Raw genomic sequence first — 16792 nt, 5'->3', positions numbered from 1 at the left:
TATTGTATTACACATTATATACACACATTGTACAATCAATCACAATTCCATCCTAGACCAGAATTAAATGAGGAATATAGTCTGCCATGAGCAGAAGCAGCACTACTTTAAAACACAAAGATTCTCTTGCAAAGTAACATCTAAAGAAATAGCCAGGTTAGTAATACAAAAGGAAAGCCTAGAAGCTGAAGGTTGATATAATGGAACAATTACTGAAGACCAAGTTCTTTTTTTATGACCTTTTTCTTTTTCTTTTCCTTTTTAATTCGGGGAATTATATGTTATAGCAAAAATGGTTGAGAAAACACGGAAAATGTGAATTCAGAACGGGGGGGGAGGCTGAATTTTGGAAGAAGAACATCTCTGGAAGAAGAAAAAACCTAAAAAATAAAACGTAAGTTAACCAGTAAAACAAAAACGGAATGTTGAATGGCAACTGAACTTGCAAAAAAAAGGAAAAAAAACCAATAAAAAAACCAATAAAAAAAAAACTCTAACGGGGAGGAGCTCTCTGAGTGAAGTATTTGATTATTATTACTATAAGTGGAAACGCTCTTGCAAATATTAAATGGAGGATGTGTGACACTTGAATCACTTAATGTGAGTGGTTGAACGGCGATGAGTTAACAATATGGACTTTTATGCCTTGTAACTTATGTATTAAAGGATATGGGGGGATGAAGATGATGTACTTACCGATCTAACAAACTTTGGTGTTTCTCTAGTTCTAGAGGAAAAACCATGAACAGACTCTGTACTCCTCACTTATGTCGATACTCTGGACTATTATGAACCCATGATTGATTGATTGATTGGTTGTCAGCATTGGTGGAATAAAGTGTGATGTGTGTGGAAGAAAAAATTCAACATTCTGTTATCAGTCGATTGATTTTAAAGTTATTCCTTTAAAGTGCGAGTTTATTTGGTCACACAATTAAATTAATAACCTCACACCTGTTGTTTTCAGGAATACCGAGGCAAAAGATCAAAGAGCAAACTATTTACAGCAACAAAAACCGACAATCAGTGTCGTGACATTCACAATGGTTTAAAATTCCACGACATAAAATCTAGCTCGATGTGGCACGGTTAAGGTTTGTGTGATGTTTATTGTATTGTCTAGGGTTATGGCTATGTCATTCGTCATCTCAGACTGATTTGTACTGAGAAGGTGTCGCATTTTCAGTTTAAACGTCCACTATGTCACAATTGGAGTTATATAATGAGAAGAGCTTGTTGATTTAAGCCTCTACTCTACAGGTATAACGCGAGTTAAATCTCTGCTGCGTGAGTCAAGATTTCTCTCTAATCCTTGAATGATTTCAACCTTTCACATATCAGTTTGCTATAACCTGATAACGTACACCTACAAAACCTCCTATTCTAGGTCCTATCTCTTACATAAAGGTTTATGAATAGCTCATAAAAAAACTGTATTCGACACAAAACGTAAATCATTAATTTCTCTGCCCACATTGTTTCCATTTTTCTTCAATTGCTAAAAAAAAGAGAACAATTGTGGTTTGAGTTTTCCGAGAATTTCACCCCATCTATATATATATAAAGTTGCTTTTTTCTTCTATTTCTCAATTGCTTAAATTACTTTCAATTCTCAAGCTATTGGTAGTGCACTGTTTAAGCAAATTGGAGCTCAATTAACCACTGTTGGCAAAGTCAATTGAACCCAGAAACAGTTGAATTTGAAGAAAAAGAAAGCTTACACGTCATGCCGCAACCAATTCAGGAGTTGGATCCTGATTTTTACATTCTGTACAACTATCCAATTGACGAGAAGACCAAGAAGGTTAACTCACAGACTGAAAAAGCGTTGTATACATTTGTCCATTACCTATACGACAAGGGATTTGGAGCAACCATCAGACCAGGAGATCCTACCCACTTGTTGATCTTTATCAAATTGTCGCCTTACAAGTTCATTGAAGAAGCAGAGAAGGACTTGATTAAGAATTATGAGTTTGGAGTTACTGCAAAAGATGATGAATTGAGTTCAAGAACTAGAATCATCTACCAATACTTGACAAACTCGAAGAAGCTTGGAGGGTGTGGTATTGTACCTGGACAAGAACCCTATCAAGAGGTTGTCAACATTGTCCCCATCACCAGCGCTTTTGATGAAAGTCGAATTGTTGAGGATTTAAAAGACACCTTTACCAGGCCGGAGCTATCGGCCAACCAAATTAAAAGAACATACGGTGTGCAAATTGCCCTCTATTTCGAGTTTTACAAATACTACATATTTTGGCTATTGGGCTTATCTATATTGGGTGTATTCCAATACTTCAAACAATCAGGCGCTTATTCATTGGGCTATACTTTTATTAATTTGACTTGGGGTACTTTCTTTTTGGCATTCTGGCATAGAAGACAACAGTATTTGGTAAACTTGTGGGGAGTTCAAAACTCACACCTTGTTGAAGAGCATAGTTTGGAATTAGCTGAAATCAATGAAAGATTTGAGCCTAAATCAAACTATTTGCACAAGAACAACACAGAAGGATTAAGGTTTGTCAAACAATTGTTCTTCATCCCAATTGCTCTTGGATTTGCCTTTGTCTTGATTAGCTATCAATTGGGTTGTTTTTTTATTGAAATCTTTTTAACTGACCTTTACGATGGCCCAGGAAAAGCTTATTTGACATTGTTGCCAACAGTTTTGCTTTCCGTGTTTGTCCCAATTTTATCCATTGTATACAACCTTGTCACAAGTGTTGTCATCAAGTTGGAAGGACATGATACTCAAATAAGCGAAAACCAATCTGTTTTGATCAAGACTTATGTTTTGAACTTTTTGACTAGTTATGCTCCATTGCTTATCACCTCATTTTTGTACTTGCCATTTGCCCATTTAGTGGGTCCTCACTTGGGTGACATTCAAACAACTATCTCGTCTTATGTTGGAGAGAACAGGTTTTATTCCAAGTACTTGACCAAGTTGAAATCTCAAAAGGAGTTTAAAATCAATCAAGGTAGGTTGAATGCCCAGTTTTTCTACTTTATTGTAACCAACCAAATTGTTCAAGCTTTGTTGAAATATGTTTTGCCATTAGTGATAACCAAAGTGATCCATTTGTATCAAACCAAAATCCAGAAGAAACCAGTGTTGCAGACTAAAGGCGACGAACCATATGAAGCTAACTGGTTACAGAATGTTAGAACTTCGTTGACATTGCCTGAATACGTAGTAGATGATGACTTTAGAAGTGTCGTATTGCAATACGGTTATTTAATATTATTTGGACCAGTATGGCCATTGGCGCCTTTAGTATCATTGATCTTTGCTGTTGTTTTCTTCAAATTGGATCACTTTAAATTGTTCAACGGAAATTACTTCAAGCCTCCTATTCCAAAGAGAGTTGACTCTATTCACCCTTGGAACTGGGCTTTGTTTTTGTTGACTTGGTTGGGGTCAATTGTATCTCCAGTGGTTACAGCATTTTATCGCCACGGTACTGCCCCACCCAAAACAATGGGTCAATTTGCATTGGATAATGCTAGTGTTAATATTTCCTCTTCAGCCAAGTTGGTATTGTTGTTGATATTCTCAGAGCACGCCTTCCTTTTCCTGAGTTACGTTTTGTACACATTGAGCAATTTATTCAAGAGCGCTGTCGAATGGGAGAATGATTTTGTTGATAATGACATCAAATTGAGACATGACCATTATTCTAAGCATGTTAAGCCAACCATCAAGGTGACAAATGTACCAGCATGGAACGACTTTACTGTTGAGTCAACTTTGGATTTCACTCCACCTAGTGCTATTGAGCAAGAAAATGATGTTGCGGCAGAAAAAGTTCCATCGAAGAAACAAGGCTATACTACGTCTACAAAACCGACTGAGACCACTGTGCACTCACGTTCAGAACAAGCACGTGTAATTGCTGAAAAGGAAAGACTTTTGCGGGAAAGACAAACCGAATTGGCCAGGTTAGAAAAGAGACGATTGGAAGAGCCTGGGGCTGCTGCTTTATCCTCAGCTGAATATGACAGACTTAACAGAGATAAGGAGCCTGGTGATTCAATTATTGAAGCTAAATCTGGTCCAAACAGTGATAAGCATTATAGTACTATTGATAACAGTACACATGCTGCTGACAACAACAGGAATCCTAGCAATACCCGAACTGGTGATGATACTACCCATGCCAATGAGTTGCTCCATGGCTCTTCAATAATTCCACCTGACCCAAATGACAAATCTGGCACAGTTTATACAAAAAAAAACACAACTCAGTCGGAACAGTCAGCAAGGGCTGAAGCACACGCACCTACTGGTGCTGGTCTCGCAACCGCTGCTGCCGCCCCAGCTTCTAAGGAAGAGAAGGAAAAGCAACGTCAAGAGGAACTTGATACTACTCCAGTGCCCGCCAAGAAAAACAAATCGGGAATCAAAAAAAGCAATGCTCCAGCAACTGAGCAGAGGAAAGCATTGGCAGCAGGAGATGATAGATTCAACGGTAACGCGGACAGAGAAGTGGAAAAGGACAAAGTTTCCTCCCAAAAGGGGTCTAACCAGAACTCAAAGTCCTCAAAATCTGAAGGTGGAGAGAAACAAGATGGAGCCGACGACGATGAAAGTTCCAGTAAGTATTCAGAAAATGACTCACAGAAGGAACCTAAACGTAAGAGATCGGGGTTAAAAAAGTTATTGAAGATTTAGATACTAAAGGATTAATATGTCGTAGCTTTATTTACTTTTTATTAACATTTTTAACTTTTAAAATCTGCAAAACCTATTTATACTATTTCTCTCCTAGGCGGTCTTGCACCGAAAATGGATGACCCCACTCTGACAGATGTACTTCCTTGTTTGATAGCCTGCTCGTAATCGCTACTCATTCCCATACTCAATTCGAGATCTAACTTGTATTTGGCGTCTAGAACATGCTTCCACTCTACCAATTCCTTAAAGTCGTGGTTCTCCGCGTGGTCAGACTTTGACTCGGCAATCGAACCTATTGTCATCAAACCAACAAGCTTTAATCTCTTACAATCGTCACTCTGGATGTATTCCACCGTTTCTTCCAAATCAGACATGCTTAAAAATCCTGATTTCTGTTCCTCGCCCGACGTATTGACTTGGAGGTAAACGTTAATAGTTTCGCCATCTTTCCTCTCCCTTGCGTTATTTAACTGTCTGCATTTTTTCAAACTATCCATAGTCTCAACTGCCCACAAGTTTGATACTTTATTACTCAAATCTTTACATTTCCCCAGTTGTAACCCTCCAATGAAATGCCAGCATATATCCTTAGGTAGCTCCTCTGATTTTGCAACTAGTTCCTGAACGTAATTTTCGCCAAAGTGTCGTACTCCAATAGAGTACAAGGCCATTATATCTGATGACGGTTTAAACTTTGAAACTGCAACCAATCTGGTCTTGGGGTTCAACTCATGAACCTTGGCTAGTATGGCGTTGTAATTTGTTACTAACTCTCTGGCTCTAGATTCTGTTGGCTGTGGATACGACGTTGACATGTAGCGACGGTGCAGTTTTGCTAAATTTGAAATATGGGATTTATTGAATGGTAATCTCATGATTTAGCAAAGAGATGTAATTTTAAAAGAAAAGAAAAAAAAGAAAAGTCTTGTAGGAATCTTAAATCGATGATGCCTAGTATTGTAGGATGAAATAGTTGGTGGCGAGATCTATTTTGAAAGTTCTACCAGAGGAAGGACCGGCATAATCCCACTCCGATGAAGCACACCCTCTACACAAATATACAAGTACTTAGATAAATCTAGTTGAATCAAAGTTAGCCTCTGTAAACTTTTCCCTGCGAAGAGATGTTACGGGAAAAAAAAAAGAAAAAGGAAAAAATTCCTCTCTGCCAATATGAAATTGTACCTTCACTACTTGCTCAATCAGACATTACCAACTAGAGACATTTCTCAGAATGACAGAATTTGTATACCAAGGTGAGGACTTTGAAGATAAAGTCAGAAAACAAGTTGAATTCTACTTTTCTGATTCCAATTTACAACAGGATAAGTTTTTATGGAAGATTTACGAAGCAAATGATGGGTGGGTTGAACTAAAGACAATTTTGACGTTTGGCAGAATGAAGCAATACAGACCAGAGGAAAAGGTAATTGACGCCTTGAAGTCAAGTGACAAGTTAGTCTTATCTGCTAATAATGATATGATCAAAAGGAAGGATCCATTGAAGGACTTTAATGAAATCAAGAACACTAAGAAGAGAAACACAGTACACATCGAAGGGTTTCCCCACGAATTAACCCAAGAGCAAGTTGAGACCTGGTTTGAGGATAAGATTGCTTCAAAGTTGCCAAAAGAACATGTTATCAATTCCGTACGTAGAATCAAAAGTAAAGCAAAAAAGGAATTCTTTGGTGTTGTGGACGTTGAGTTGACCAATGAAGAAGATGCTCAGTATTTGGTAAAAGATGTCGAGTTATCATACGATCAAGGTATACTCTCTAAAGAAGAATCTCAAGAAGTTGACAAAAAGAAACTCTTAAAGAAAATGTCATTGTTAACGTTCCAAGAAATGAGGGAAAGCGGTAAGAGATTTGGTCAAAATGAAGTGACCAAGAGACGTAACAGTTTCAATGAAAACAACAAGGGTAAGAGGCAAAAGATAGGCAAAGGTAAGAAATTTGATCGTAAAAAGAGCAGCGATGGATCAGATTCAGCAGAGTCCAATGACAAGGAGACTGCAGTTGAAAGCGCTATCGAGGGTGACAAGATTCCAGAAGATGATGAAAGTAAAGCCACGGACGAAACTGGTGAGAAAGAATCTAAGCCTGAGGATAAAGCATCTGCCAAAGCTACTACAGAGAACGATGCAAATGACCAAGAGGTTTCTAACGCAGATGCTGGCAAAGAGTAAAGCAATAGTTTGTATATTTTGTATATTAATGTAGGGGAAGGACATTATGCCGCTACCATTTCATGACGAACGCGTCTTACAACCTTTATTATTTTTAAATTTTCAAACAAAACATTGTAGAACAAAAAACATAAGAAGCACAACGTGAAGAAAGTGACTGTAACGCAATGGTGGAGGAAACATTCATTAACCAAGTGGCTAAGACATTTGGCCCGTCTATGAAGCTCACTGACGATGAATATGAGAAGTTGAATTCACTCACGCAAATATTCAATGTCGAGCTTGAAGATCTTTTCCTTGAATGGGAATCCTACAATGTTGCTGAGGTGCAGCAGGATTTGGAGTTGAATATGACTACTTTGATCCAATTCCATGAGTATTTACAAAAGAAGTTGACAAACAATAAGTTGACGCCAAAAAATGCACATACTGTTAAGGACACTTCAGGAAGGAAACCATTGTCAAAGAGAACCGTCAACAATACGGGGCCTGCCACGCCTCATGCAAAGAAAAGAAAGCTTGACCTGTCTGAACCCGATTTATCATCACCAGCAAATTACGAAAGTGCCAATAATACCTTCACAACTTCCCCCATCAAGCCAACCACTGATTCGCACACGTTATTGGAAACATTAAATCCAGAAGTCAAAGCAGTCAACACCTTGAGCCCGGAAAGTACCACCAATCCAGTCAAGTTGACGGCTAACTTTGATCCTGCTAAGTTCAAGTATCGTACCATGCAGATGAAACTACTTGAGAGTGCCGATGTTTTAGACGACCAAATAGATAGCGTAGCCCAGTTGTACCTGGAACAGAATAAGTCGGACCAACAATTTGGCAACCCATGCTTGAGTTCGCAATTTGACATTTTGTGCTGTGGAAGAATAGTGCCCGATTCGCCGACATATGATGACGAAACTTTGAACAGCAACTCCTTATTTTTGGAAACATCGAGGTTATCGGGGATTGGACAAAGGGTTCCTCTCGACTTGAGCAAGTTGAATGTCTTTTCTTTCTTTCCTGGTCAAATTGTTGTTTTAAAGGGAAGAAACCCAACTGGAAAGCATTTTGTGGTTGATGAGGTCATGCCGTTACCACAATTGGGAAATACAGTCTCTAGTCGGTCTGAGTTGGAAGAGTACAATCAGTTGCAACAAGGGCAAGGTCTTAAAATTGTTGTTGCATCTGGGCCATATTCTAATTTGAACAAACTCGAATACTCCAAGTTGGAAAGATTGGTGGAGAAAATCAACACTGAAATTCTTCCAAATGTGGTTATTTTGAATGGTCCTTTCCTTGATCTAACTAACAAAGATGTACAGGAAGGCAGATTCAATTTGCCAAGAGATCAGCAACCAAAGAATCTCGATGATGTATTTAGGTTACTAATTACTCCCATATTGAGGAAAATTGACACCAAAATCCAAGTCGTGTTGTACCCATCATTAAAAGACAGTTGTGTGAACCATTGTTCGTATCCACAAGACTCCTTCGATAGGAAAAAGTTTCAGTTACCCAAAAATGTAAAGATATTCCCCAATCCATCTAGTTTTGCTGTTAATGAAGTCTTAATCGGATCTTCCAATCTTGATGTTTTTAAAGACTTGAAGGAGGTGTTTAAACAAGGTGAAAAGTACTCAAGCAACAGATTTGAGAGAGTGATAAATCACGTGTTTGAGCAAAGGCGGTACTACCCGATTATGCCTGGCTCAATAGCCAGAACCCACGAGCAAAATGTATCGCAACTCACTAGTGGATCAGCTGCAGATTACTTGGATGGTGTGGGTATTGGTGGGTCATCGTTAGAGATGCCCTATTTGGGTCTCACTGAATTGGGAAATTCGTTACCCGATGTCTTAATCTTGCCATCTGAATTGAAAGTGTTTGCCAAGGTAGTTAATGACGTCATAGTGATCAACCCTGGTCTGTTTATTCGACCAAGCAGGTCAATCAATACTGAAGATGGAACGTATGCAGTATTGAGCATAGTTGCGCCAGAGGTTAGCCGACAATATGAAAGCAATGTTGAGCCAGTCGAGGGCGATTCAGAATTGTTTCATCACAATGTGTATAAGCGGAGTAGAGTAGATATTTATACAAGCTAAATGTTTTAATTGATCATTTACAGCTACCAAATATGTAAGACAATTTTGTTGCAACTAAACGAAACGCGAAACTTTATAAATTCAAAGCCAAAACCTACGGCAGATCATGATATATTTGAAGAGACGTTCAAAAAACTAGTTTATGTTAATACGATTTGCACTGAGATACATCCAAGTGTTCCTACTGCAAGGAATCAAACGACATGCAATAGTACGACACTTTGGCGTGTCACTCAGCAAGTGCCAACTCCTTGAAAATGACATCGATGAGGGCCTTCAAGTTTCAACAGATGATTACACCACCACCCTTGTCCCGAGAAAGCTTCATCCGGGACTTGAGGCTATTCTCCGCAATGCTAAAGAACCGTTTCAACTACGCGATTACCAACAAGATGCAGCAAACACCGTCTTGGCCAAACTTGCCAGTGGTGTGAGAAAACCAGCAGTAGTAATTGCAACAGGGGGAGGTAAAACTGTAATATTTTCCTACTTGATACCTCACTTGAAGCCTTTATGTGATGGGAGAGGTAGTAAGGTACTTGTGCTTGCACACACTGAGGAGTTGATTGATCAAGCTGCCAAGATGATACGTTTGATGCACCCTGAATTGAAGGTAGATGTTGAGATGCGAAAATTAAAAGCAGCTCCAGATGCCGATGTCGTAGTTGCGTCAGTGCAATCCTTGGTGATTAGGAAAAGGTTTGAAAAAATTGACCCCATGGAATTCAAAAGCATCATTATTGATGAATGTCACCATGCACCAGCAATTACATATAGAAAAATTTTGAACTATTTTAAGGCGTTAGACCAAGACCTGACAATAAGTGTAATTGGTTTTACGGCTACTTTTATGCGGCATGACAAGCAAGCGTTGGGGCATATTTTTGATGAAATTGTTTATGAAAGATCTTTAAAGAGTATGATTCAAAGCAATGAATTAGCAGATGCAAAAATAAGCGAGGTTAAAGTGGAAATGAATTTAGACCGAGTAGCAACGATCAAAAATGATTATGATCCTACAAGTTTGTACAGTGTTATGAAGGAGATTGATTTCAATGAGAAAATAATCTTGGCGTATCTACGTTTAAAGGAAGAAACTGATTGCAAGAGTACACTAATATTTTGCGTTGGTGTTGAGCATTGCTATGATTTATGTGCTTTGTTTCAGAGGTATGGGGTTAATGCTCAGTATGTAACAGGTGATACTTCCAAGGCTGAAAGAGCCGCCATAATTGAGGACTTTAAGCTGGGGTTGATCCCAGTCCTATGCAATGTTCAAGTATTTACCGAAGGTACTGATATGCCCAATATCGACTCACTAATTTTGGCACGGCCGACTATGTCCAAATCGTTGATGATACAAATGATTGGGAGAGGTTTGAGGTTGTACAAAGACAAAACGCATTGTCATGTCGTCGATATGGTTGAATTGACCAGGCAGGGGATAGACATCAAACCGACTCTAGAAGGCGAGAATTTGGTAAATTCGAGAAAGAAAAAGTTTCAACAGGGTGATGGGTTGGACCTGTTTATTCCTTCCCCGCACACCCGATTGTCAAGCAAGGATAGGGAGGTGGCTATAGAGAGAATCCTACATTATCACAGAAAAGAGGTTGTAAGTCTTGATAAAAGACCTCTGATAAATAAGAGCCCCGCGATTTGGTTTCAGGATAAAGAAATAGTAGACAAAGTCATGCTTCGAAATAAGTACCCCTGGGCCATGATAGAAGCGAGCAAAACCTGGGGGATGCCCGGTTTATCTGACTCTTATTTCATTGTAAAGCGGTTGAGCTACAATGGACAGAAAGGGTTTGAAGCGCTGCATCACAGCTTTCTGAACAAGTTTGGCACCGTTGTTTGTCGGAGTACAAATCTACTTGAAGTTTTTGCCGAATTGAAGAGGAAATGTAAAGACCATCTAGACTATGCTGAAAAGCGCAACACGTTTGCTCGAAAAGCAACACCTAAGCAGATTGCCTGGATAATGGCAATGATGGATCATAAATTGGGCTCTTACTTGCAGAGAAAGAAGGTCCAAGTATCAAAAGAAGAATTTAAGGAATACATTGTTAATGTGTTGAAAAATGAGAAACAAGCAATCATATGCAAATTCGTCTTTGCATTGAGACTTGGTGATAACGATTACGAGAAGATGAAATGTGCGCAGGTTGTAAATAATGCTATTAAAATAATGAATGAAAGTATGTAACCAAAATATTATTTGTTGTGCGTGTTAAAAAAAAAGTAGAAAATGAAAAAAAATAAACAATCAAGTACAAAGATCAGAAACAAGAGACCAAGTACATTGAAATGAAGCTCTTCTATTTATTTCTTCTACCGCTTGCCTTTTGGTTACAAGTGGTAGTCTCTGACCATATAAATACAGATACTCAAGATGCTTTCGAGTCCATTAACAAATCGAATCACACCAACAACTGGGCAGTGTTGGTATCGACATCGCGTTTTTGGTTCAATTATCGACATATGGCTAACGTCCTCAGTTTTTATCGAACAGTCAAGCGGTTAGGTATACCTGACTCACAGATTATTCTCATGCTTTCAGATGATGTTGCGTGTAATGCAAGAAATGCTTTTCCTGGAACAGTTTTCAACAACATGGATCAAGCTTTGGATTTATATGGAAACAGTATCGAAGTCGACTACAGAGGTTACGAGGTTACAGTGGAGAATTTCATACGTTTATTGACTGACAGATGGGGCCCCGAACAACCAAGATCAAAGAGACTATTAACTGATGAGAATTCAAATATATTTATCTACTTGACGGGGCATGGTGGTAATGAATTTCTAAAGTTTCAGGATGCAGAGGAAATTGGAGCACATGACATTGCTGATGCCTTTGCCCAAATGCACGAGAAGAGGCGGTATAACGAAATCTTTTTCATGATTGACACGTGTCAAGCTAACACCATGTACGAGCAGATATACTCGCCTAACATTCTTTGCGTTGGCTCATCCAAGCTTGACGAGAGTTCCTACAGTCATCATTCTGACATGGATATTGGAGTTGCTGTCATTGATAGATTTACTTATTATGCCTTAGACTTCCTTGAAAACATTGACAGAGATTCCAAGACAACGATGGATAAGCTATTTGACGTTCTTAACTTTGAAAATGTCCATTCACATGCGGGAATACGGACTGATCTATTCAAAAGGGATGTAGACAAGGTTTTGTTGACTGATTTTTTTGGAAATGTCCAAAATGTAGCCGTGGATACAGTTCAAAAGGATATAATCAATGAAACAAAACAATTGAAGCACATACCTTTAGAGCATAATGAATCGCGTTCTTTCAAAGCTAGAGGCCAGGTGGTGTTTGGATTTGAAGAAGAGGACTCAAACAACAAAGTTCATTTGTCCAAATTTCCCCCAACCTTTTTAGGGTTCGGTGTTCTTGGATTCTTACTCGCTTTATGGAAGTATTCTAGTTAGGGTTTGTTTTAAAATAAATATGTGCATATTACGTAGACCTAAATAATACATTGCATTGTAATAGTTGTTTCTTGAGGACTAGTATGACGATATAAAGTCGTCCCATTGCGTCGCGTTTAAGAATCTATTTTTTTTAATTTTGTTTTGTTTTTGTTTACACTTTTATTTTATTAACAAGACCTATAGTTGCCATCCGTGATCGTCATACACACATTAGCGGAAAGCCAACTACACTTTCTAACCCTTACATAATGCTGAGTGTGTCATTAAATTCACAGGAAATGTTGCAAATATTAGAGTCGAGTGATACCTCCAGCGAAGTAAAGTTGCAGCATATTCAGGCGCTCAAAACACATATCAAGAAGGATTCTATCGATCTAGATGAAGTTCCCATGTATCTACACATCATAATGAAGGGGCTTGAAGTGAAGGAAAGCGGCATTTCTAACGTTAGTTTCAACGCTTTGTCATATCTAATTAAACGAGTCAGCGTACAAGACCAGTCAGGCAACATTCTCAAACAGCAGAGCTTTTTGATACTTCCAGTTCTCATCAATAAATTAGGAAGTAATAACGTGGTAGTTGCAAAGAAGGCACTTGAAGATTACTGGTTAAGCTCACCTGAAGAAGTGGAGAATGCAATAAATGAAATCTCGTTTACCTCCTTCAATTTGCGACTAGCAATTGAGGCTGTTCAATGGATGGAACAGATTGTGAAAAACGTTAGTCTGAAGTTCAATGTGAGGTTCTTTGTTCCAGCAATTTTAAAGTGTGTGTCAGATAATCAAGACAATCAGGATTTGATTGATAGTGTGAGTGCATTGTTTAATTCTTACGCACAGAATTCACCCATCCAGAACATAGGTCAATATTTGGAGAATCAATGTAAGTCGCTTAATATAAACAAGAAACTAGCCAAGTCAATTCTTCCAGGAAGTCGGCCGAGCAGTTCTGAGTCGGTTTCCACCCGACTGCTGGAGAAAAGAGAAGATAAACTGAAAAGTCTGGCAAACTTGGCAGAGGAAGACATAAAGTACTTCTCATCCAGTTTATCAACGCTTTTGAATAAAGTAAACTACGACTTAGTGGTGTCAATTCAACCGAAAGATATCAGCCATGGTTCTGAACTCAATCGTTTACTCGAACCTTATTACGACTGTTTCGAAGGTAAAGAAACTGAATTTAATTGGAAGAAAAGAGAGAAATGTATTGTGGAAGTGCGTATGATTCTTCGAGGAAATGCCGCTACTAGTTTTAGGGAAGACTTGATATCAGGCTTGAAAGAGTTTGCGAATCCGATATGCAAAGGTGCAAATTCGCTTAGAACTACTTTGTGCACCCATAGTTGTCAATTGATCAAAGAATGTGCAATCATTTTGAGCTCGGAATTTGAACCTTGTGCCGACTTGTTATTTCCCACATTGATGAAATTATGTCTATCGACCAAAAGCATTACATCAACTAATGCTAATATGGCTATGTCTGCATTGTATGCCAATTTGCATTGCAATAGCAAATTATTCCATCGCATATTGCAGTCAATGGATGAACCGAACTTCAAGCCACGTTCCTTCGCAGCATTATGGTTGCAAATTTTGCTTTTGAGGTATGCTTTGGATCATTCCTTTTTGAACGGCCACTGCGGCCAAGCAATTGATACAGCCAACAAGTTGTTGGTGAAATTGTTGAAGGATGCTAATCCAAATGTTCGTCAAGTATCGAAGGACTGCTATTGGTGTTTTTCAAAGATTTTCCCCGAGGAATCAGAGGCATTGATGACAAGATTTGATACAAACACCATTCGTGCATTGGAGAGATCCCAACGAGAATTAGGTCCTTCAGCGACTACCTCTAGAAAATTGTCGACTAAGGCTTCCGCGCCTCCAATGAGGGAGTCCATGTGGGATAGGATGAAAGAGCTGAAGCAAAACAGGGAAGGCTCTCGTAGTGCTTCTCGCGAGTCTAGCAATGTGCCACCAGTGGCCGTGTTAAATAGAGCGGGTAAAACAGCTAGACCGGAAAAGCAAGCCTTGAAGAATGAGTCTAATCGGCCAGCACCTAGGGCATCAAGCTGGAATGCTCCTCCAAAAGACCAGGCCCCATTTGTTGAAAAGGCAAGAAGCAAAACAGAGGTGTTGAAAAAATCTCCTATACACAAAGAGGATGAAGTGTTGATTCGCCATTCCTCCTCTGAGCCACCAACTGGAACATCAAGAGTGTTTTCAAGAGACCAGGATCCTATGATTGAATTCATGTCATCTAGGAATACATCTGACCTAATCGAAGGTGTAAATTTATTAAAGTATGCCATAATCAGCAAAGAAGATGTTTCCAACGCCCATGCTTTGAAAAGCCGATTGAGTTACATTTCAGAAAAGGACCCAATTGTGTTGAAGCAATTATTCGCCTCAAATGAGTATGTGTTCAAGACGGCAGCGAAATTATTCCAACTTGATGACTTTGTTCGTGTATGTTCCATAATTTTTACAGAAATTGACCAACGCATTTACGAATTGGCAACCTCGGATACTGATTTTAATGATTTTTTCATTGCTGAAATACAATTGTTGACTACGGTGATTGATTCTCCCAACATACCAGGAAGCACCGCCTTCAAATACTTGATATCAACTTATCAATTTAAAATTGCCAAACTGATATTTCAAACGTTTCTGATTGCACTCACCAAAACTACATTTACTGACGTGCAGTTTGGTGAATTGTTTCAAGAGCTAGTTAGACTGATTGTGGTTTTGAAAAGTCTGGAAGCTTACCTGGACTTGAAACAACTATTTTGCCAACTTTACGCCATTGACTCGAACAAGTTTATTCAGTTGTTGGATGAAGCTGAGTTTGCAATGAAAGACGAAATTGAACTAATTGTAGGTATTGATAGCACGGTGCTACTTGAAAATCCGTTGGATCACTCAGTATTTGAAATGACAGAAGTCAATCCTGGGGGTATTAATGATTTTGCTTTGCAACCTGCTGATGATGGCTTTACAATGGTGGTGCCTAAATTGAGGAACAATATGGTTGATGACAAGAATAATGATACCATCAAGAGCGCGGCACTCGGGCAAATTGAGGAGGCTGGTGAAGATGATGCAATGATGGTAGATGCAGAAAATGGTTCGCATAATATCGTGCAAAGGAAGTCATCAACACCAGTTGCGAGTGAGACAAATCCTGAGGATAAGGGTGATGACGACAAGTTAATATTGGAAGGAACGCGTCCTTTCAAATTGGGCAGATCGGCCCATTCAGAGACTGCTTCAGTACTAGAGCAGAACAAATGCAATAAACCACAAGATGATTTAGTTGAAGATATGGCGCTGATTCATATTCAGAACCCCTCGACTCAATCGACAAAGGCTCTTGAATCATTTCAATCCATGATTGAGAGAACCGATCCATTGAATTCACGAGCAAAAAAAGTTAAAAAGATTGACATCTTTGAAGACTCTAAACCAGCTGCTGATGGTGTTCGCGATGAGAAGAATATGGGGAGTTTGACCTACTATTCCAACTTTTTCCGAAAGGGCCTCCCTGGTGATTTCTTGAGCATTGTTCAATTCGACAAACATTGTGAAATCATAGCCCTGATGGTTAACTTGGAAGAAAAGACACAATCAATATTGGTAGTTTCCGATTCGATTGATTCGTTGAATGCCATGAGTTTTGAATTTAGAGAGTACTTCTTGGCAACTGGAAAGCATACATTGTCTAAATCGTTGTGGAGTTATTTTGAGCTTGGATTTCAATATGCAGCACGTCAAATGACACAACAGGAAGTCATGGATGGGTTATTTCTTCTCAAGCTTTTGCTGCGTTATGATGAGTCGATGGATGCTGAGGAGATCTGGAAAGTAATAGGGTACACATGCAAACTTGTTACTAGAATAGATGAGGAGGTTTATTTGATTTGGACTGAAATCATAGAGCTGCTCATCAAGTATGGAAGTAACAATAGCGATGACGTTTCATCATTAAAGACCAGATTTGAGGCAATTGTATTGGAATATCTTGAAAAGACAAGCAATTCGAAATTGAATTTCAGCATTGTCCAATTATGCTTCAACTTCCTATCCACAACATTAATTCAAGATGGTGATTTAGATGAAGACAAAATATGTCGGTTGGATAAAATATTAGGCAAATTCCTCGTCAACGAAGAGCCCATATTTCGAAGATCCGCTATCGTGTGCTATAGTAGGCTAGCCAGAAACGAATCTATGTCCCCCGAACAGAAACTATTTATGGCTAGATTGAAAGCGAGATATCCAATTTCCCAGCAAAGGCTCATAGAACTGTACACTAATTAGTCGAGACGGATTTAAAGCAGAGTTAGAGTTA

At 38.9% G+C, this 16792-nt stretch overlaps 5 protein-coding genes across 5 annotated transcripts; 4 read left to right on the top strand and 1 right to left on the bottom strand. All coding sequences in view use genetic code 12, as the record gives it.

The window, feature by feature from the left end:
• Positions 1-1726: 1726 nt before the first annotated feature.
• On the top strand, positions 1727-4681 carry IST2 (Ist2p; the record flags this gene model as incomplete). Its single annotated transcript, XM_051816494.1, has 1 exon — positions 1727-4681. One exon carries the CDS (start codon positions 1727-1729, stop codon positions 4679-4681), a length of 2955 nt encoding a protein of 984 aa, XP_051670133.1.
• A 77-nt stretch (positions 4682-4758) lies between these two features.
• On the bottom strand, positions 4759-5559 carry CANMA_004236 (uncharacterized protein; the record flags this gene model as incomplete). Its single annotated transcript, XM_051816493.1, has 1 exon — positions 4759-5559. The coding sequence occupies one exon, from the start codon at positions 5557-5559 to the stop codon at positions 4759-4761; it is 801 nt and encodes a 266-aa protein (XP_051670132.1).
• A 359-nt stretch (positions 5560-5918) lies between these two features.
• LHP1 (Lhp1p) lies at positions 5919-6875 on the top strand (the record flags this gene model as incomplete). The annotated part of the gene is made up of 1 exon (XM_051816492.1): positions 5919-6875. The coding sequence occupies one exon, from the start codon at positions 5919-5921 to the stop codon at positions 6873-6875; it is 957 nt and encodes a 318-aa protein (XP_051670131.1).
• A 167-nt stretch (positions 6876-7042) lies between these two features.
• On the top strand, positions 7043-12436 carry CANMA_004234 (POL12; the record flags this gene model as incomplete). The annotated part of the gene is made up of 3 exons (XM_051816491.1): positions 7043-8954; positions 9262-11181; positions 11496-12436. 3 exons carry the CDS (start codon positions 7043-7045, stop codon positions 12434-12436), a joined length of 4773 nt encoding a protein of 1590 aa, XP_051670130.1.
• Positions 12437-12687: 251 nt separating this feature from the next.
• On the top strand, positions 12688-16761 carry CANMA_004233 (uncharacterized protein; the record flags this gene model as incomplete). The annotated part of the gene is made up of 1 exon (XM_051816489.1): positions 12688-16761. One exon carries the CDS (start codon positions 12688-12690, stop codon positions 16759-16761), a length of 4074 nt encoding a protein of 1357 aa, XP_051670129.1.
• Positions 16762-16792: the final 31 nt, after the last annotated feature.

Source organism: Candida margitis (assembly GCF_024628925.1).
Source record: "Candida margitis strain CBS 14175 chromosome Unknown scaffold28, whole genome shotgun sequence".
Classification (NCBI taxonomy): Eukaryota; Fungi; Ascomycota; class Pichiomycetes; order Serinales; family Debaryomycetaceae; genus Lodderomyces; species Lodderomyces margitis.
The sequence above is the reverse complement of the archived record's forward strand: the minus strand, read 5'-3'. Positions and strand labels throughout refer to the sequence as shown.